This window comes from Rhinatrema bivittatum, chromosome 2, assembly GCF_901001135.1.
Source record: "Rhinatrema bivittatum chromosome 2, aRhiBiv1.1, whole genome shotgun sequence".
In the NCBI taxonomy this organism is placed as follows: domain Eukaryota; kingdom Metazoa; phylum Chordata; class Amphibia; order Gymnophiona; family Rhinatrematidae; genus Rhinatrema; species Rhinatrema bivittatum.
In genome coordinates this window covers 294,346,462-294,369,707 of record NC_042616.1, presented here as the reverse complement: position 1 = coordinate 294,369,707, position 23,246 = coordinate 294,346,462, and the positions used below count along the sequence as shown (strand labels likewise).

Genomic DNA, 23,246 nt, shown 5'->3' with positions numbered 1-23,246 from the left:
AACAAAAGGTTCCCCTCATTGAACCCAAGGGAAAGTAGTGTTTTAAGCTATGGACCTAGCCTGACTTGTCACAGGTAGCCACTGGGAAATATAGAGATGTGAGGATGCTGCTTGGGCTTTAGCCTGTCCAGCTCAGGGCTATTCATACTGTTCTGCTTTTGGGTAGGTACATACAAATAGGCAGAGTAGTTGGTAAGTTCAAATTGGTAGTAGCTGTTACATTCCTTATCCTATTTGTGGCCACTCTTAAAACACCTAGGCTACAGACTCCCAGGAAAAAGAATCTTGCAGAATGGTAAAATTCCAAGCAGAGTTGTCGCCTTTCAGATATGTTCTGGTTTAAGGCCCATGCTTGTCCACATGGCAGGCATGACTTGTGGCCATTATAGCAAAGTAGATATTCTATAGGATGGATCTCCTATGGTGTTTTAGCATTTTGTACATTATGGATACCCAGACCAAGGCAGGTATGTTAACAGACTCTCACTCATCAACTTTGTGCACAGCATTAAGGCTAGAAAGGGGGTGTCAGGCCATGCCCTCAAGAGCCCACAAACTGCCTCTATCCAAAGCTTAAATACAAAAATTAAAGAATCCCCAAATGTCAGGAAACAAAACGATAAGGACTATAAAGAGATATTCCTGAAGAAAATGGAGGGTGGGAGACTCACTGAGACCTCATATGTGATATGCCCAATATTTAGGCTTGATGAGAGCTTATAGTGGCGTAAGCTTCTCTATGGTATAATCATAGGTCTCAATGAGCTAGATTTAGCGGGACGCTTATGGAAACGGCTGCCCCAATGCACTAATAATCTCCAGAGTGCTGAAAAAGTTGTACTTAACTTGCAACTTCGAAATCCGATGTCACGTAGACAAAAGCTGGTGATGAAGATGGTAAGATGGTAAAGGCCGATAGTGCATCCAAAGCACAGCGATTGACTTCAGCATCCTGTTAAGAGCGTAATAGAGACGCCGCACAGAACAGCATTTAAGTCAGTGCATCGCATACACAGAGTCAAGTGTTTTCGGCAAGAGACTGAAGCAGGGAATAGCGGTATCAGACCCCCTGAGGAAGGAGGTTTCCCCTCCGAAACACGTCGTGTCGGAAAGAAGTCGGACTTTACCATCTTACCATCTTCATCACCAGCTTTTGTCTACGTGACATCGGATTTCGAAGTTGCAAGTTAAGTACAACTTTTTCAGCACTCTGGAGATTATTAGTGCATTGGGGCAGCCGTTTCCATAAGCGTCCCGCTAAATCTAGCTCATTGAGACCTATGATTATACCATAGAGAAGCTTATGCCACTATAAGCTCTCATCAAGCCTAAATATTGGGCATATCACATATGAGGTCTCAGTGAGTCTCCCACCCTCCATTTTCTATCCAAAGCTTGGCATGGTGCTAAATGTATAAGCCAACTAATCCCAGAGGTATCATGTGGTAGGCATTATGGCTTGTTCAGTTTCAGTGTGGTTATGTAGAAAGACAAACATTTAGGCCCACCGAGTGCTGGAGGGGCCCCTGTTTGTAACTCATACATGTTAGTTATCATATATTCCTCGGACAGATGTCTGTCATTTATTTATTTAAATTTATATTCTGCTTTTTGCACTTTTTTCAGCACTTCAAAGTGGATTACATTCAGGTACCGTAGGTATTTCCCTATCCCCAGGGGACTTACAATCTAAGTTTGTCATGCTGCCATGTGTAGAAAATATTCTGTGAGGAGTGATTCAGACATCATTAGCAAGTAGGGATAAGCTTGGCACAGACATCATTGATGGTTGATGACGAACTGTCCAGAAACATCACAACTGGGACTGGGTAGGTAACCTAATTGCTGGAGGTTGTCTGTTCAAACAATGACAGAATACATTTGTGGGTCTGTGTGAGTGATGTGCTGTGTTATCCTCTGTCTATATTGATGTATGGGACTGATGTAGGGCTTATTGTTCCCTTCCTTACAACAATGCATACACCACAGCATACACTGTGTGCACACATTTAGCGCACACTGGCTTGTGACATAAATAAGCCTGGGCTTCTACTCTTTATGGTGGATGCCTCTTCTATGTGAATGTCTAGGATGGGAAGAAAACAGCCTCACGCTTTGTAACCTAATATTCCATCTTGGCCTGACAGTTTATTAATAGAGTTGAGAGGGGTGTTTGAAAAATGGCAGTGTCTGAACTCTGATTCCCTAAAGGACTTTGCCAGATGAGTACATATCTGCCTAGAATGTACACTGCCCTCCCTCCGCCCCTAAAATCTGAGGGTCTCCCACCCAATAACTAGAGTGGGCCTATTTCTACTGGTATTTGGGGGTGTGCCAGTTTGAAAGGACTTCAGATACCAGGGAGGCAGTGGCATTTTGGGGGATGGGGGTGGGGGGTTAAGATGTCTACTGAATTTGGGGATGCAGTGATGGAAAGAAGCGGGAGGGCCTCTGGCGCCTTCATGACAGCTTCTATCAGTTTCTCCTGATAAAAGGGTGGGGGGAGGGTTCTGTTCCAGTATGTGGATGATAGTTGGGGGCGGGGGGGGGGGGTGGCTGAAGACCTGCCAGCACTCCTATGAAAGGTTATCTTTTTCAACACAGATGACAATGTCAGCACTTATCTGTAGAACCTAGTAACTAGACTTAGAGCCTGCCACACAAGGTCCCCCTCACTTGTGGCTTACTCTGCCATATGTACATGCAGCTAGATTTGGCCAACAAATTATCCACCCCTATGTAGCAGCATAAGTAATGGGTGCATAAAATAGGGGCCACTTAGCTACACCTGATTATAGGAGATAGGTTCAGCTACTAACTGGAGCCACATCACTTGTCCACTATGCAGCCTCATGATTATCACCTCTGTCTACTTGCAGCCTGCTCTAACACCATGACAGCTGCTGTGTGACACCCGAGGAGGAGTGAGGGAGTTGTGTAGGATACAGAATCCCCACAACCCAAGAGTAGACAGCTATGAGGCCTGCTATTGCTTGGGACCTGGTAGACTTCCACAGATTGGCTGCCACCCCTGTAGTGGCCTGGGTGTGGGTCAGTCCCAAGCAACAGCAGGCCTTATAGCTGTCTGCTCTTGGGTTGTGGCGATTCTCTATCCTACACAACTCCCTCACTCCTCCTCAGGTGTCACACAGCAGCTGACACAGTGTTAGAGCAGGCTGCAAGTAGATGACATATTTTGTTTAGTATGAAATCTCAAAAGGGTTTGGTCCAGATTGCCTTTTAAGTGGAGTGAGGGCACTAGTAAGGAGCCCAATGTAAAGTCTTGTGGAGTGATTAGTGTAACTTCATCTTAACACCACACACAATTTTACATGTACACTATGTACTCTCTGACACTAACACCTGCAGCTGCACATTTATGCTCCTTAGAGATGCACCAGACCTAGGGCTTTATGTACTTTTCAGGTAAGCCTCTGACTAAAGACTTTTGAATGACAGCATTTGGTGCTAGAGCCAGAGAGAAGGCCTGTTTGGTCAGAGAAGATATATCTGCACAAAGGAAGAGGCTATACAACCTATTGGTCCCTAACAGAGTAAAGACATAGCTATGGCATCTCTAGCCAAGCATTTCTATACTCATTCTAACGGACAGTGTACATCTCACATACATGTCCATGTACCCAAGAGTTATCTAGGGTATACTCTCTGGAAAAGGCAACAGGAGCCAATTGTGAAGCTCCACAGTAAGGAGTTTCCTGTTTAGCTCCTGCTGTCTTCCTTGGGATCATACAATGAGTTTTCAGTTGTATGGCCTAGGCCATATGGTCTTGCATGCCATAACTGCGCCTAGTTAGAACGACCAATGGCACTCTAGCTTGCAAGGTAATATAGGTTCCAAACCTTTCTCCTTGTGACCCCTTAAGACAAAAACCACACATTGAAAATACACTACCAGAAAGATAGTTTTCAAAACCTATGATAACTTTATTACACAAAAAATATCAACAGATTCAAAGCAAGTCAATGTCTTTGGTAATCACACTCTGCAAGGACATTGTAACTGAAATGACCAGAACATTGAGAGTACGCCTGTACATACATTGTTACAAATGGCAACATAACATATACAATATTAGCATCTTATCCTTTTGCACAATCATGATTACAGCAAATAACATAGAAAGTGGAAGTGGCAACCCAATTGCTACAGTATATCTCTAATGTTAGAGCTGATAGCAGCACAACTATGTGCTGGCAAGAAAAAGGCCGAGACAGAACATGCTGAAAGAGTGCACTCAAAGAGGGGACAGCCTAAGGGCAAAGGCAGCAGGGTTCTACAAGAAGGCAGCAGGACCAGGACCGGGACCAAAGAGCGCAGCATGGAGGCAGCAGCAGCATGAGATGGGATGAGACACCACCATGGAGGCAGAATAATGATGAGATGAGGCACCAGCAAAAGGAGCAGAAGATAAGACATGATGAGAAGAGACAGTAGCAGGACTGTGACTGGAGACTGCATCAAGGAGGCTGGAGTAGGGGTACAGCATCGAGGAGGGCATTAGAAGTATGCAGCAGGATAATGCAGGCAGCCAGTAGACCATTCTCATCAGCAAGCTGGCACAGAAACTCTGTAGTCAGGACGGGCCCAACAGCTTCTTTCAACTGGCTGGCACAGGAAATCTGTAGTCATGATGTGCCCAGCAGGTGTTTTCCATCTAGCCAGCACAGAAACTCTGTACAGAGGCCTGGCCAGGCTTGTTTTCACAAGTGTTCTTTGATGGCTTTCTTTTTTCCCTTTTACCACTGTCTCATGGACCTTCTCCTCTGAGGGGCTTTCCACTTGGGGGCAGAATCTCTTTGGGGAGCCTACCCCTGGGTCATTTCTCTGGGTGGAGCCTGCTGCGGGGCCTGGAGTCCTGGGATGCTAGGGAATGCACAGGTAGAGACTCTGGCACGTGGTGAAGAATTTGTTTCAACACACTCATCATGTTGTTTATGGTTGTAGCCACAGTGGTTAGAGCTTGTGTGTGGGCTGTCGTCTGATTTCGCAGGGCCTAGGTCTGACTTTTGGCAGACCTCCTCAGGTGCACTAGCTCTGCTCGTATGTGGTGGTGGTGTACCCCATGCCTCCTTTCCAGCTGCTCATGCATCGAGGGCTCTCTTGGTGCTAGTGCAGTGCTGGGTGGAGCTGCAGTTCGGTCCTCCAAAAGTGACATGCTGGGGCTTGATGGACTGCTCCTGCTTGGTGCCGTGCCTCTTCCTGCAGGTGACATGACCTGCTGGAGGTTGGTTCTGATGGCTCTACTGCCTCCCACTGCAGGCTGGGGTCTTCCAGTGTGCCTGATATGTTCAGGCTTACATTCAGGCTGATGCAATATCGGCACGTAGAAAATGAGCGCCAATCGACCTCTCCGGGACACCCGATGCAATATGCAAACAGGCCAATGCGGTAAAAAGGAGGCATTAGGGGGAACTGCGCCCAGCAGCGAGCGCCCAGAAGAGGTGGCTGTCAGTGGGTTAGGGAAATGGACACGCAATTTTATGAGCGTCCGTTTTCCTAATCTGGCCGCTGCACACATTTTTTTTTCTTTAAATTTTTTTTTTGGACAGTTCTTATTTTTTAGTTCCTCTGACTTAATATTGCCAAGAAATTAGGTCGGAAGAAGTACAGAAAAAGCAGTATTTTCTGCTTTTCTGTACACTGTTTGGACACCTCAAAAATTAATGCCTGCTCCAGGACATTTTTTTTTTTGCTTCGGGGGGAATAGCTAACAGCTTCATCAACATGAATTTACATGTGATAAGTGCTATTAGCTACGTGCGCAATTGGATGCGCTAACTCAGTTTTTGCATTGGGTGTTATGGACGCATATTCAATCGTGCTTTGAGCCAAATGCTGCCCGCAGTGCATGGTATTGCACTGGCCCGTTTGAAAGGGCTTGCTGAGCCAAGGGGTGCCAGCATCTGTAGCTGCTCAGGAGGCTGGAGCTGCTGCTCCTCCTCTTTGCTGTACTCCTCATTCAACTTGTAAGGGGGCACAAAAAAGTGGTGCTATGCTGCTGGGCCCTAGGGCTTGATGGCTGGGACTGGCAGAGTCCTGGATGAGAGTTGTGGAAACAGAGAAGACGACATAAGTACTAATGCAGAGTACACGAAGTGTACGAAACACGAGCCGTGTCAGGTTGAGCGGTTTTGAAGTGCTGGTTTCTTCTTAAATGATAAGTGCTAGTGTCTTAATCAAGTTAAAAATGTTTAAAAAAAAAAAGTTAAAAAAAAACTAAAAAATTCAACATCTTTGCTTCAGTTTCAAAGTTACAGCTTGGAAACCAATGATTAAAATTATACAGCTCTACAACGCCAATTTATGGGCTGTAATATACACTTAAAAATAAAGCCAACACACATAACAAAAGGCAGTGTTAAGCAATTAACACAGCAAAAGGCAGTGTAACGGCTGTTTTTAAAGTGAGACGTAAAAAACGTTATGAGGTTTCCCAAGCTTTTCCAGTAAACTGAAGAGCAATAGAGCAATACCAGCTTTCAAAATATGATGTTTCCATATTATTTGATATAGAAGTATACATCATATTGTTGCAGATTATAATATTAAAGTCACATATATTGTTTGGCATTAGATGAGCACTTTGCATCAATCAATATGAGCATTTTATGCCAAAGGCTGTAGACATTTGTAGCAGCCTTGACGTTTACAGGTGAGGTGAACTTACTGGCTCCAGCTCATATGGTGTCCAGCTGCTTATCCAACCCTTCGAACATATCTGGTCCCAGCAGTTCGATGAGGCGCTCCTCCATTGGTGTCTTGACAATGGGACAAGGGGCTCCTCCACCAGTCTGTCATAGTTATTTGTTGCGGCTTACCACCTTGGTTTTCAGTCGGGGCTTTATGTACCTGTGGGCCACCTGATCCACAATCTGTTTCACTCTGCTGCGCCTGGATACGTTCTGGGTAATCGTGTGTCAGATCTGACCCTTGGATGCCCTTGATGTCTTGGCCACACAGTTGCCAAAGAGCATTGTATAGTTCGAGGACCCCTGCAATTATGTCATTGTCTTTAACACTGAACTTTAAAGCACTCAGTCGAACATGCCTGCTTCCTGGCCAGAACAGGGTGCCACTTGCACTTCCGAGGAGCTGTCCTCCCTTTCCTCATTCTTGCTCCCATTCTCCTCTCCCCTCTTGCCCTATGTGTCTATCCCTGGTCTGCCGTCCTCCTCACTCCATACTCGTCTGCCTATCCCTTCCCCCCCCCCGCCTATCATATTCCTGTCCCTGCCCTTATGCCTCCTCCTAACACTCTTGCCCTTGTCCTCCCTTCTTTCTTTCCTGATGCTGGTCTTCTCTTCTACCTTCACACCTCTCACGCTCCTTCCTCTCTACTCCTCACCACCATTCCTCCTCTGCCTCACCACCACTCCTTCTCCACCTCATCACCACGCTTCAACACCACTCCTCTTCTGCCTCACCACCACTCCTTCTCCACCATGCCTCACCACTTCTCCTAACACAAAGACAGACAGACAAACAGGACAAACTAACAAAAACTTTCACTCCAACAAAGAACACAAAGGTTCAAGGGAAAGGGAAAGGGAAACAGAGGACAACAGAAGACAAGACAACGCACTCAGGTAATCAAGAGAAATAAGCTACTCCCTTCTAGACCACTCACCCACTCTCCTCTCCAAATGCCTGACACTCCCTTAAAGAGGCATCTACAGGAAGCCTGCATATATAACAAAAAAAAAACAAAACAAAAAAACATGTGACGCGGTAAATGACACACGCGACGCACTAAGGCATCAAGCTACATGATAACATACCGCTTGTGATGCTATTTGCCTACTCGATGCAGCAAATCTAAATTTTGCATGACCACGCCTCTTTCTTAAAGCTGCCACTACTGTGCCATATTTCTGCTACATTTATAACAAAATGATTAATCTAGGCCAAAATTAGCAGAAAGAGACAGTCTTGGTGGAGAGATAATCCTGGAAAGACAGAATGAAATAAGAAAAAAGGGAGAGTGTTTTAGGTATCCTGTTTCCCATCCCTCTCCTAGAGGCTCACCTATCCAGTTGGATTTTCAGGATTGACACATTGAATATGCATGAGATAAATTAACATACATTGGACACTCAGTTTCTAAAAAAATTGTATGCATATTCATTATGGGTATCCTGATAACCCAACTGGTTAGGTGTGCTTCTAGGAGAGGGTTGGGAAACACTGTCTTAGTTGAAAATAACTGGAAGTAGGGAAATACTGGGAGAAAGCCATGCTGAAATATATACAAGCTGATGGGGGTACTGGAGAGAGACAAGATAGTAAAGTATGAAAAATTTGAAAGGCTGATAAAAAAAACAAAAAACACAGAGAAAACTGGAAGGAAACTCCTCTTCCCCTACCACCTTAAAAACACTAGAAGAAAACAGTAAATCAAAAAAGAAGAGCGGTAGAGAAGAAAGGGCATAAATTGAGGTAAGAGAAATAATCACTGAAAATTTATTATAAATGGTTTGACACTTTGGTGAAGGAATTACTGCTCACAAGTTTCAAGCTTGTGCTAATTTAACCATTTTTCAGTGTCCCCTCAATATATGCTGAGTAGAGGACATAAAATTTCAGATCTGATTGTATCAGCTATACAATTTTTTTTTACTCATCAGACTTTATCCTAAGATTTATATCTATTATCTATTATCCTAAGATTTATATCTATTATCTATTTATAGCTATATATCTAATATTATCACAAATCACCATGCAAGCCCTTTCATCCAGATAGCTAAGTGACGGAAATAGGCAGAAACCCAGCTTGCATACTGGTGCAAAAGTGGGAGTTTCTGGCACACGTGCTTCAGAACGCGGAGTAATGTTTTCCTTCCTTTCTTGGTTTTCTCCTTCCCTCTTCCTACTTAACACCGCCACTATCTATGCTTTCTTTCCCTTCTTAATGCTCTTCCCCACCATAACTTCTCTCTTGCTCCCTCCTCTCCACAGCACTCCAGCACCCCAGATCCTCCTCTGCACCTCCTCATCCCTTTCTCCCTCTTTGCTTCCTCCAATGCTTTCACTCTCTCTGTGTGACATATAGAAACAGGGGAGAAGCATTTGCTTCAAGTGGTACTGCTGCTCCCATTTCCTATTAGTTAGTGTCCTCCATGGAGGGCTAACAGGCTGCAGGAAACAGTGGAAGTGACAGTGATTCCTGCCTGCTCTCCACATCGGAGCAAGGATGCAAAACTGGTTATTTGCTTGCAAGTTTCGAATTTCTAGTCACCAGTGGTGAACTGATTGGAAATTTTGCACTCTGGCAGATAGACTTATGTAACTAGGGTGAGCAACTGTCATCTAGTGAGCTGTTCAGATGCTGATTTTACCTGTGCTTGATTATTGCAATTCATTATATTTGGGTTTACCATATGTTACTATCTATGCCAAGCAGCTTTTACAGAATACAGCTGCTCATTTGATCTCAGGGCAGTCATTCCGTGAACATGTCTTGCCTACCTTGAAGAACTTGCACTGGCTTCCTATCCATTCAAGAATTAAATACAAAATTGTAGTAACAGTACATAAGCTACTCGCTCAGAATTCATTACCAGAATGTGATGCTCTATTAAAAAGGTATCATTCAAGCAGAACCTTGCATTCCTCCCAAAAAAGCCTTCTGGAGATACTTAGCGTTCGTCACGTTCGTTTATCGGTGACTTGACAATGTTCCTTTTCAGTCACTGCACCAGACTTATGGAACAATTTACCACATACTCTAAAATTTTTAAAACTCATTTAAAAATTGTCCTTTTTCAGGAAGCTTATTAACAGACTTAGTTGACGTTGATGTGATTAATGTATTTTAGCAGATTTTAATGCAATTTGATATATTTTAGCTGTTTCCCTATGAGATTTTAGAAATTCCCATTGATTTCTCTCTCTCTTTTTTTTTTTTTTTATTGTTGTATGTTTTCTGTTTTATTATGAATGTCCTTTATGTAAACTGCTTAGTGGATCTCTATATAAGTGGAATATAAGAAACCATAACTATACTATTTTGACAGACATTTTAGAATGTAGAGGGAAGAAAAGCACATGTTTTACAGTCCCAATGAAATACATTGGATATGGATGGTTTTTGCAGCACAGAGCCAAATGAATAAAAATACCTGATCATTTTTTAAACTAAAATGTGACTGTTTTTTCCAAACACAGGACAATTAACCAGCCTGTTTATCACACATCAGATTATAAGGCAATTTTGGTAGGAATAGCAGCAAGAACTTTGAATATAAACTCTTTAGGGGAAAAAAGACACAGTTTGTTTGATACCTAAAACATACATCACTTTGTACCTCCAATGTGTACAGCAAAGAATTGAGCAATTAGATAAAGAAGCAGACATCTCAGCTAGTTATTGTTCAATAGGCAAAAATGCCTGTTTCTGCTTTATAAAAAGAAAAGAAAAAATGCTCAACATTTTCAATGCTTTAACTCAGGATTTCCCAAACTTGTCCTGAGAGCCCCATAGCCAGCCAGGTTTGCAGAATATCTCATGAATATGCATGAGATACATTTCCATATACGGAGTCTCCGTGATATGCAAATTTATCTCATGCATATTCATGGTGGATATCCTGAAAACCAAACACGGTGTATGTTTGGGAAGCCCTGCTTAAACTTGATAATTAAAAAGAAACAAAAATTAAACCGTACACATGTTCCTCCCACCCACTGACCACTGCATCACCAATAAGAAAATGGCAGATGTAATCTAGGAGTACATAATGAAGCTGAATTGCTTGTTTTTATGAAACTCATCAACCAACTTTAATTTGTTTTAGTTTCTATTTTTAATTTTAGCTCTTCTAGTTTTATTGTTTTGTTGAACAACATTCCTTCTACTCAGGGCTAGCCTTTGGGTAGGGCATGCTGGGTGGTCGACCAGGGTGCCATGAGATAAGGACGACTCTTAGGCACTGCTATCATCATCCATTAAGCTGATCAGCCGGTGGGCAAGACAGCAGTGGATATCATATGTGCTCACTGTAAGACAAAGGTATAGGAAGCTAAGCCTCCTCCTAAAGCCTAATGGACTAGGTCTGCCTCTATGTCTCCCCACCTCCATGGTTGTGGCTGGGCAGGAGGAATGACACTTAATAATGCATCTGCTTTCTCTACTGTGCTGGGACAGTCTCACAGTATGATATACAAGATTATGGAATCTCGCAGTATAAAATACAAGACTGACCCTGTGCAGCAGAGGAAGCTGATGCGCTATTAAATACCACTCTTGATGGCTGGGGGGGGGGGGAGGATATCCAAAGAAGAACTGGGGGATATAGCCATGGGAAGTGGGTGGGGGAGGGAGAGACTAAAAGTACTGGGAATGAAAGCATTAAGCAGGATACATTAAGCAGGACACTACAGATGCTACATATGTGCGAACGGATATCGGTATATAAGAAATGTTAAATAAATAAATAAATAAATAAAATGCAGCTGCGCGACTCCTCACGAATACACACCGCTATGAACACATTACTCCAGCTCTTCAGTTCCTACACTGGCTTCCGATTGGATTTAGAATAATTTTCAAAGTTCTCACCCTTATACATAAATCATTATACAATCAAGATATGAATTGGTTCACTGAGTGTTTTATATTCCATACTTCAATCAGACCTATTAGAAAAATGCACCTGGCGAAACTAGAATCTGGGTTAATTTTTTTACATGATTTTAGCAGATTACATGAAAAGATCCGAACAGGGAAAACACAATTTCTGATTAAGAATCCCAATTAAAAAGAAGCCTGATCTCTGATAATACCAAACTTGGTATGACCTTTTTGGATCATAATCCTGATGTCCAAAAAATAAAATCTCCCTTTCAAAAGTTTTAATTTTTAAGCAGAGTCAAATTTCATTTACCATGAGTAAGACTGCACAACATTACAATATACAGTTTCATCTGGATGAATAAAAATTAATACAACATTTGCAACAGGGAGATTGGAAGGTAGAAGCAGAAAAGAAATTCAGCTGGACAGACTGATGGTGAAACTGTGCTGGAGAAAAAAATTGTGCAAGTGACATTCGAGCTTTGCAGGAAACCAAGAAAGAGACAACTTCCTTGAAGTGCCAAAAAACCTATCTAGGGACTGAAGAGAGCCCTGGGGCTACGGTAGTGCAGAACTGCCACATATGAGCAGTGAATGACTTTTAGGCCTTTCCAGAATACTCTGGAAGTAGCTCTGTTTGGCACCAAGCATGGTCACGTGAACCTCTTGTGTGACCCTAGTGTACCTGATTTCTCTTTAGAAAATCCCTTTTCTGCCATGATGAACTTGATACATTATACAGGAGAGGTTTAAAGTGTCCTTTACCACAGCAACTGTGGCTCTTGCTAGCTTCTTTGCCCTGAGCGAGGACTCTTGGGTTGAAGGGCAGATTTTGTCTCCTTGTTGAAGACTGTAACTCCAGGAAAACTGAAGCCTTATCAACATGACAGTATCCCTTTAGATTTGCCAGCTTTCTCAATTATAAATGGTCAACGTGGGTTCAACAAGCTTTGCTGACATTCTTCAAACAAAAAAGGCTTGCCCTCCCTGTACCACCAATTATTTTGGCTTTCCCTTGCGCAGCAAGTTCTTTCATTTCTTACCTTAACGTTTTGTTTTTTTTAAATTTATTTTTCCTCCAAAAATAGCAGCTTTTCCTATCATAAGAGCTGCCATAGTCAGACTCATGCACAGACTCATGCACAGTCTGACCATGGCGGAAACTAAAGCAAAACTGGGTGGGATGCTCTTTGCAATGTAACAGCTAAGCATGAACCAAAAGTAGGAGAATGCTCAGTCCCTCACAGGGGAGTTGTCTTTGGTCTTAAGTCACTATGACTCTTACCAAACACTAATTGTGCAGAGTGTGATAAAGAAATGTTCCATCTCGCTCTAACAAACATGTAATATTCTTATGAGTGCTAAAAGGTGGTTTCCACATGCATACTTGTATTTTCATTATATTGTGATCAATACAAACTTCTGACAGTATAAATCTCTTCTATGCTAATGACACACTGGGAACAAAAGTTTCAATCAGTATGTCAGAAGATACACTAATGGCCCTTAGATATTGAAGGTTCCTGAATTCAAGTAGAAAATCCAACATTAATATGCCCTGTAAATCAGATAGAAACAAAAAGATGCATTGTATGAGGCTTCAAGACAAGAAGTCCCAAAACTGGTCATTAAAGTAAGCATTATTTAGTTGGAACAAAAGGAATGGCTTGCTAGTTATACTAGCTGACACTATCACTACCTTATTCAATACTCACAGAGTCAGAGTCGTTATCTTTTTTGGAATCCCGTCTCAGGGGTTCATTCATATCCTCCTGACTGCGGAAGCTGAAGTTCTGAATGGCCTCGGTTACTCCTCGAAGGGAACTATAAATATCTTCAGAGTTCATGTTTTCTGTGTCATAGTCAAATGCACTGGTTGTTGGACAAAAAGGAAGGACATGGTCATACAACCTATACAGCCCCCTTATTACATGACAAGTTTTGTATATGGTCTAGACAACAGGTTTCCATCTAGGATTTAGGAATTTTACACATTCTTCAGCAAGGATTTGACAGCAGCAATCTGGTATCTATAGTGCTGTCTGTTTTTAATTCTTCCCTCATTGAAACCTAATGATCTTATTTACTTTTACTATGCTGCTTTGCTGACCAATTCCTTTTAGATTTGATAAATATGAGAAACAACAGAAGTTTCCTCCCCAGTGGAAAAGAAAAAAGTACATGTAGCATGTTCTTTAATATACATGGATTTCATTACTAATTGAGTGAATATCTGGATATTTGGAAAATGAAGAGGATGAGAAGTCAAAGCACACTAGTTAATTTTTTATCTTGGAACACATGTAAATGTGAAGCCTTGTATCTACTCAGATGCTAACTGAGAAAATCGCCTTTCATTTCTAGTTTGGCTTATTTCTTGAATTCATGCCACCTGCCTGACTACTTATTATAAGTTACTCTCCAAAAGCATAGACCATCTATTTAGATGTGAGGGGTGCATCTATATTCCAAGCCTTGAGAAGTGGTTATATTGACCATACAGATGGCAGGCAGAAAACTCTCTCTGGATAGCAGATACTAATATATTAGCAGATACTAGCTTCAGTAAGCCAGAAATAGAACCAAGAAGTTGTTTTCAAATATGTCAGACTGTTATATATGCACTAACTCATGGCAGGATGTGGGGTGCACAGATTTTATAGATAGCATGGGAGGACACAGGAAATGATAAAAAGTACATTTCTGTACATCATTTCCAACCACAAACTTGAAAAGCCTGGATATTCTTTATGAATCAGAAGATCTCAACAATGAAACTGCACCAAAAAATTCATTTATATTCCAAATGTTTTTAAAAATGAGGTGACTTCCATTTCATGTCAACATTGACTTAATTGTAAAATATATAAAACATAATTTTCAACAGCTAAAAAAGTATTTTCCACAGAGCTACATATTAGCTGAGAAGTTAGTAATGACTTGCTTCACTGACTTTCCATTAAACATTAACTAAACCAGGCTTGAACATTGTTCATGGCAGTAAAATTTTCCAACCATTACATTTACTCTCTATCAGTAATGAAAGGATATGGCTTGAACTATTCTTCGCTCTGCTGTAAAGTAAGTAGGCTACCACGTAATGTACAAGTAATTCTAACACTTCACTTATTACACTAAGTATATTTATTATTCTAAAGTCAACATCAATTTTGCTTAAGTAGTATGGGAATAAAATTGCTGGAGTCTTTCACTCTAACTAGAAACAACTTTTTTCCTGCTTGCTGCCATTTCTGACCATGGTGGAGGCCAAAGCTGTGCCTAGAGATTTCATTTTCTTGTATTTTTTCCTACTGGTCATGTCAGCTAGTGGTTTTCCTTCTAGTTAGATTGACAGGAACTCTCATAGCAGTGCCATTTCTTTCCCCAGCTCATGGATTGTGGTTCCCTGAGGAGCTGATAAAGGTACACCCTTAAGCTGGCAAGTAGACCAATGGCTACAGTTCCATTACAGCAGTGGTTCTCACCCCTGTCCTGGGGACCCCCCCAGCCAGTCGGGTTTTCATGATATCCACAATGAATATGCATGAGAGAAAATTTGCATACACTGCCTCCATAACATGCAAATTTTCTCTCATGCATATTCATTGTGGATATCATGAAAACCCGACTGGCTGGGGGGGGGTCCCCAGGACAGGGTTGAGAACCACTGCATTACAGGGTCTAAGAATAACGTGTCAACAGTACTCTCAGGACCTGCAAGCCTGAACTTATTTGGCTGCTACAGCTGGACTATCCGATCTCTACCCTACTGGGCCTACTGAACTATATGCATTCATTAACACCTACTATTTTGCTCAGCCATCACAACAGTCAGCTAGCTGAGAGACATTTCAGAACCTGGCACAAAGCATGCCCTGGAGAAAATCAATAGATGTTGTGGTACTATGACTTGGACTCCTTCCGTCCTAGGTTATGAACACTGCTGCTGCTGCATCCTAAACCTTTGCCAGCATGAAGGATCTGAACCCAGGTCTTCTGTACAGAATCACTCAGCATAGTCACTGACCCACTGGGTTGACCCCCCTCCATCAAAATATATTTTATTGATTTGTTCACAATACTTACACATTGCTGCCTTTTGTTTTTTCATTTTATTAAAGATAACCTGTGTAGAATACAATTTTCAATAATAAAACTTAATATGTTACTATGGATTTTGTGTTACCTTGGAGATAATGTATTCTGAGATGTGTTGGTTGGGGAAGTGAGGGGACTGGCCCAACTGGCGGGTGAGCGTGGTGTAGGCCTTGTTAGAGGACTTCCTGTTGAACCCTAGTGGAAAATAATTTTTAACAATTCAATCCAAAGGGAGAAGAAATATTTACTGTTTATTAGGATTTTTCTTTTTTACATTTCTGTTTTGAAATTTAAGCTGTGTCTAGACATTTCATCTTCTTACATTTTTTTCCATTTAAATTTTAAGATCATGTTGGTCAGTTGCAATAAAACCTGGGGCTGTAGTGTGTCCTCTGTTTCTGCTTAACCAATAACCCTCTCTTCTCATTCTTGCTGTTAAGTCACTAGGAACTCATACTTCACAATGCAAATAAGAGGGATAGCTACAAACTGGAAAAATCAGAGATATTCAGGCTATATTTTTAAATGGATTCCCAAAAATTTAGTAAGAAATATTTTCCAATTTGAAAAACATGAAAGTGAAAAGATTGCATTGTCAGATGGGTAAAGGATCACAAGTTGCTTCATTAAAAGTTGACCATAAATTGAAAGCATAAGTGTTATCCTAACAAAAGAGTCTCTGCTATGTACAGCACATTTCTTCTGAGTAAACTATCACTTGCTTTGTGTAAAGCTTTACCACAGAATGTGGTTTTATGAAAAACACACCATAAACTGATTGTATCTTCTGATGCATATACATCTCACACTAAGCATCTGTTGCTGTAGCAGTTTACTATAACCAGTGCAGCATTTGCAAAAAGCAATAATAATAATAAATAAAGCAACTAGTTTTAAAAAAAATCTTTATTTTTTTGACTCTCTTCAACACTTTAGCAACAAACATATGGCTTGTTAATTACTTATTTAAAAATGTATTACTTTCCAGTTCACACAGGGCCAGATTTTCAAAGGGGTACGCGCGTATAAACATGGCCCAAACTCCCCCTGCGCGCGCCGAGCCTATGTTGAGTAGGCTCGGCGCGCAAGGCTGCCGATTTTGGGCAGCCTTGTGCGCGCCGACCCCGGATTTTAATGGATATGCGCGGCTACGCGCGTACCTATTGAAATCGCGCGAACAAAAGTACGCGTGTGCGCAAATTTATAAAATCTACCCCACAGTGTTCAAGGTGAGGAAAGGTAAATGACTAAAAATTTCAAAACCATAAATAAATACATCAAATCCAATGCATAACAATAAGGTTAAAAAACTAAGAACACAAACAAATAAGACCTTCTGAGCATGAAAAGGAGGGATCACTATTTCTCTAATATATGAATCTCAAGATTAAGTTCAAAATATGGCTTTTGAAAATGCATATAAGCAACTGGACTCCAATGAGGATGCAGATGGTAGGCTAATGAAGGAAGCACGTTTTGAGCCTGTGTACTTGGTTTGCCATTTCCTTTAAAACTGTCTCAGTTGAGCAAAGGAGAAAATGAGAAATTACTCTGGAAATCTTAAAATGAGGAAGAAAATCACAAGATGCAGTATATAAACCTAAGGACATTGGAACAGAGATTGTCAAGTGAATATTTAAAAAAACAGACTACTACACACTTAACTCTTGGTCCTAATATTAAGAAATATCTCTTGAGAGAGAGAGAGAGAGAGCGAGAGCTGTAAAAAGATAGTCAAAATTGCAATTTAACTACTGAGAAGCAAACTTTTGAGATTGGCTAGCTAAACTCTGCTTCCAGAAATTTGTCCACACAAAACACATCAATTATTAAGCAAATTCAATTCAATTTATTAACAACTTTTCCCAAGGCTCAAGGTGGAATTTATAAAACAAAACAGCATATACAAAATGTAAAAATATAGACATAGGCAAATCATTTTGAACAAAAAAAACCCCCCAGTACAAGCATAAATACAAGTTAAACAAAAACTAAAATAAATAGATAAATATAAACCAATAAAACAAATAATAGAACCACAATGAATCAAGGATAAAAATAACCAATTACTACCTTTAGGTAAATAAAAATTCAAACGTGACTGTGTAAACAACCTATCAATGAAAAATCAAATGTTAACCTACAAAAGCAATATTTAAGCAATGCTAAAATAGAAATAATCCTTCTTAGTTCTATTCTCTCCTGGTAAGAAATTCCACTGCTAAGAGCCTGAATACAAGAAAGCTTTTTGTCATGTATGAACGCACTTCATGACCTTTCATAAGGGAATGAGACATAAAAATTAATCAGCAGAATGTAACAGTCTTGCAGTGCTGTACCAGGACTAACATTCTTTGAGGAAACCTGATCAGTCCCCCTTCAGTGCTCCAAACAATAAGATTAGCAATTTAAATTGTATTCGAAAATGAAATGGAAGCCAGTGAACTCTGCCAAGAATATGTAATATGGGGGTAATTTTAAAAAGGATTTACAGGCTTAAAACTGGGTTATATACATGTAAATGCACTTCACACATATAAGTGAGCATTTGAAAATTACTACAATATATTGTACTGAATTGTCAAGTTTTACACATGTAATTGTACTTTAAGGGCCTGATTTTAAAAAGCATATACATGCGTATAACTGGGTTTTACGCATGTAAATGCACTTTACTCACCAAATGGGCTTTTGAAAACTGCTACAATATAATCCATTGAATTGTCCATATGATTTACCTGCCTAAGTGCATTTTACTTGAGTAAATGGCTTTTGAAAATTGCTATGCGTAACTCCTTTGAAAATTACCCCCAAGCATGTAAATGGGCTTTTGAAAAGTGTTATGCGTGGAACTCCTTTGAAAATGATCTCCCCTGTTATTAACTTTAGACCTCTAAGGTTGCCGCTTCTCATTTTAAGCTAAATGTGTTGTGGCTCTACTTGTAATCAAAACAGTAGAGAATATTATCAGTGACAGTACCTGGCTACCATTGCCCGTATTTCTCAGATGATTGTGAAGAAGCTTGGTGGCTCCATCTTGAAAGGTTTTTGGTAAAGCTCCCAGTAACATTGTAAACTCTGGAGTGTTGAGTTGGAACAAGGCAATTAACACAGACTGCGCAGCCTGCAAAACAAACAGAAATCAATTTGGTTTTAAATACTTTATGGGTTAGGGAAGACCTTTGTAGAAGTGAATAAAAAATACTAATCCAAGGTATGGGCAAACGTTTGGGCCCAATGACCACACTGGGGACAAAGCCTGGGTGGGATAATTAAAGACTGAAGGATGTGGATCCCCCTAGGAGGCCTGAAAAGCAGGTAGAAAGTGCAATTGCTTATCTGTAACATATGTTCTCCTAGGACAGCAGGATGATAGACCTCACATGTGGGTGACATCCGATGGAACTCGGCACGGAAAACGTTTGTCAAAGTTTCTAGAAGCTTTGACTGGCCCACTGAACATGCCCAGCATGCCACTATCCACGTGAGGTCCGCCCATCAGTCTCGTAACAGAGAAAAATATGAGCGAAAAAATAAAACAAAATGGAAGGAGAACCTAACTCCGCAGGGAGGCGGGTGGAATTCCTGAGGACTAACATCCTGCTGTCCTAGGACAACACCTGTTACAGGTAAACAACTGTGCTTTCTCCTAGGACAAACAGGATGGTAGTTGTCAGGAATTCTGCCTGCCTCCCCACGGAGTTGGGTTCTCCTTCCATTTTGTTTTATTTTTTCGCTCATACCAAGCTCTAGGCTGTCCCCGTTAACAGGTGAGACCAACAGTTACTGAACAAAGTGCCAACAGTCACAACAACTGCGGAGCTGTTGGTTGGCAGGGGACTGCCTGGCTCCAACCAGGGGTTCTAGGCAGGAAGAGTTGGGTTCAGGTCTGGATGAGATTGCATAGGACAGATTAGCCGAAGGCACTGTCTTGTCGACCATCTTTGTCTAAGCAGTAATGGGCCGCGAACGTGTGAAGGGAACTCCATGTTTGCGAGGTGGCAAATTTTGATGACGGGAACCGCTCGCAGATGAGCCACCGACGCCATGGCCCGCACAAAGTGAGCTTTGATTTGGCCTGTCAGCTGAAGGCCTGCTTGTGATTAGCAGAAGGCGATGCAATCCGTCAGCCAGCTAGATAAAGTCTATTTACCCACCGCCACTCTCAGCTTATTGGTATCGAAGGATACAAAGAGCTGCGTGAACTGCCTGTGACCGGCTTTGCGTTCTAAATAGAAAGCCAAGGCCCTCTTGCAGACCAAAGTATGAAGAGTCCGTTCCTCTGGGTGGGAATGAGGCCTGGGAAAGAAGGTGGGTAAAACATGGACTGATTAATGTGGAAATCAGTCACCACCTTAGGTAGGAACTTAGGGTGCTTACACAAGACCACACGATCATGAAAAAACCTCGTGTATGGCAGGTATGTAACCAAGGCCTGAAGCTCACTAACTCTACGAGCCGAAGTAATCGCCACTAGGAATATAACTTTCCAGGTGAGGAACTTCGGGTTGCAAGAATGCAATGGCTCGAAGGGAGGACGCATGAGCTGTGCCAGGAAATATTGAGGTCCCAGGACGCAAAAGGAGGCTGAAGAGGGGGCTTCAACTGAAGCAGGCCCTTCATAAAGTGACCCACTAAAGGCTGCACTGACATGGGTGTGCCAACAACACTCCAAAGGTATGCAATAACTGCGTTAAGATGGACCCTGACTGAGCTGGTTTAGAGCCCAGACTCCGAAAGGTGCCACAAGCAGTCGAACAGCTTGGGAAGGGGGCATGTGAATGGATGCAGGTCATGCCCCGCACCCCAGGTGGTGAACCTCTTCCATTTCAAACTATAAGATTTCTTGGTGGAAGGCTTTCTAGAGGCCACAAGCACCTGGGAGACACTGTCTGAGAGGTCCAGAGGCTGAAGAACTAGGCACTCAACATTCATGCCATTAGGGCTAACACCCAGAGGTTTGGCTGGCGCAGGGTGCCCTGGTTCTGAGTTATCAGATCGGGTGCGGTCCCCAGCCAAATGAGGTCCCTGATCAACAGATCCCAAACGAGAGGGAACCAGATCTGTCGGGGCCAATAAAGCGCCATGAGGATCATGGTCCCTCTGTCCTGTTGAAGCTTCAGCAGGGTCTTCAAGAAGAGGGTATGCATACAGGAGACCCCTCCCCCAGTGAAGGGAGAAGGTGTTGCAGGCCAGAAGTCTGCCCCCCCCCCTGGCAACAGGGAACAGAAACTGCTCACCTTGTAATTGTATGGGGAGGCAAAGTGGTCCACATCTGGGGTTCCCCACCAATGAAAGATTCTGGCCGCTACCTCTGGATTTAGGGACCACTGGTGTGGCTAAAAGGAGCGTCTCAGCTGGTCCACCAGTATGTTCAGAGTCCCAGGCAGTTACGTCGCTCACAGCGACATCCCCTGTAACAGGGCACAGGGCCACACCAGAACCGTCTCGTGACAGAGGAGGAACGATTCTGTGCCTCCCTGTTTGACGACATACCACATTGCAACTTGGTTGTCCATCTGGATCAGGAATTCCTTGTGCGACAACTGGTCCCTGAATGCCCAGAGGACGTAACGGATCGCCCGAAGCTCCAAAAGGTTTATTTTGACAGTGGGCTTCATGAGCGTTCCAGAGATGCATGTGGAGGCCATCCACATGGGCTCCCCAGCTCTGAGGAGATGAGTCGGTGGTGAAGACCATTTAAGGCGGGGCAGCCTGAAAGGGAATTCCCCGCTCCAAATTGGAGAGGTTTTCCCACCAGGAAGAGATGCCCTCGGAGGTTCTGTGACAGAGATAGGTCTCGAGGTCCTGGGAGGCCTGTTGCCACTACGACTGCAAGGTCCATTGTTCCCTTCGCATGCACAAGCAGGCAAGAGGGGTAACATGGATAGAAGCCACCATGTGGCCCAACAAACTGAGCAGAAGGCGGGCAGTCACATGCCGGCTGCTGCGCACGAAGGTTGCCAACAAGGCAAGGGCAAGAGCCCGACTGCGGCGCAGAAACGCTTTCGCTTGTGCAGTTGTCCAGCCTGTTCCTATAAAATCCAGTTGGGGAGATGGGCAGAGGTGAGACTTTGGGTAGTTGATTACAAACCCAAGGATTGCAGAATCTGCACTGTCAGGGCTACAGCGCTCAGCACCCCTGTGCGGGAGTCGCTCTTGATCAACCAGTTGTCTAGGTACGGGAAAATGTGCACCGCACAGCGCCTGAGGTACGCAGCCACCACCGATAAGCATTTGGTGAAAATGCGAGGGGCTGAGGCCATCCCAAAATGCAGCACCTTGTACTAGTAGTGAGCCTTCCCCACCACGAAGCGGATGTATTTTCTGTGGCTGGGGAAGATAGCTATCTGACCGTAAGCTTCCTTGAGATCGAGGGAGCAGAGCCTGTCTCCTCTTTTGAGGAGGTGTATCAGAGTGCCCAGAGAAACCAACTTGAACTTTTCTCTTAAGAGAAATTTGTCCAATGCCCTGAGGTCGAGAATGGGGCGCAAGCCTCCGTTTCTCTTCAGAATTAGGAAATACCTTGAATAGAACCATTGGCCTTGCTGAAGGCGCGGAATGGGCTCTACCGCTCCTGCTGTGAGAAGGGTGGAGAGTTCTGTCTGAAGTATGACTTGCTGGGCAGATGAACCCCACAATGGACAGTGGGGAGTTCTCTGGAGACCGTCTGAAATTGAGCCGGTACCCCTAACAGACTGTGTTAAGGACCCATTGGTCCGAAGCGATGGCCCTCCAGTGGTGGGTGAAGCCGATCAGCCTGCCTCCTACTGGAGTATCCGGTGCCAGGGGTATGTTTGGCTGACTTGTGCTTCCTCGCCACCAGTCAAAAGCCCGCAGCTGGGGCTTGCTGGTGCGCTGGTTGAGGACTAGGTGCTCGTTGTTGATGGGAGGGGACCCTGGAGCTAGTGTGCGGCATGCGAGCTCAAGAGGCGGAGGGGATAATATTTCCTCTGCCTGTAAAAGGACTTCCTGGAACTTGGCCTGGAAGATTTCCTGACCGTCCGAAGCGCAAGTGGAGAGCTGTTGGAGGGTTTCATGGTGGTTCTTCAACTGAGCCACTACATTCCGGACCTTATCCCCATAGAGGTTGTCACCTGTGTATGGGAGGTCAGCCAGCTTCTCCTGCACCTCTGGATGGAGGACAGAAGCCCGGAGCCAGGCCATTTTGCAGGTGCCGATGCCCACGGCAGCTACTCGGGCCGCAGTCTCAAAATCATCGTAGGTGGACCTCACCTCATGTTTGCCAGCCTTTAGAGCCTGCAGGTCAATGGCAGAGTGTGACTCCTGTTGGTGCTGCGGCAAGCTCTCTGCAAGGTCCTGGACCCATTTCCACAAGTTCCGCTTGTACTGGGTCATATACAACTGATAGGCGGTAATATGGGCGATAAGCATAGCACCCTGAAAGACCTTTCTGCCCAGAGCATCAAGCTCCCTATGTTCCCACCCCAGAGGGGGAAAGGCATGGGTATGGGAGCACTTGGCCTTTTTAAGGGCAGATTCCACTACCACCGACTGGTGAGGGAGGAGCCACCTCTCGAATCCCAAGGC

At 43.2% G+C, this 23,246-nt stretch overlaps 1 protein-coding gene across 20 annotated transcripts in view; it reads right to left on the bottom strand.

The window, feature by feature from the left end:
* CLASP2 (cytoplasmic linker associated protein 2) overlaps positions 1–23,246 on the bottom strand; it is a 963,528-nt gene that overhangs the window by 103,194 nt on the left and 837,088 nt on the right. For all 20 annotated transcript variants that reach the window (XM_029589622.1, XM_029589627.1, XM_029589623.1 and 17 more), the window contains 3 exons: positions 18,676–18,819; positions 15,784–15,890; positions 13,313–13,469 (listed from right to left, as the gene is read on the bottom strand). In XM_029589622.1, the coding sequence (XP_029445482.1) occupies positions 13,313–13,469; positions 15,784–15,890; positions 18,676–18,819 (408 nt within the window). The remainder of the gene's footprint in view (positions 1–13,312; positions 13,470–15,783; positions 15,891–18,675; positions 18,820–23,246) is intronic.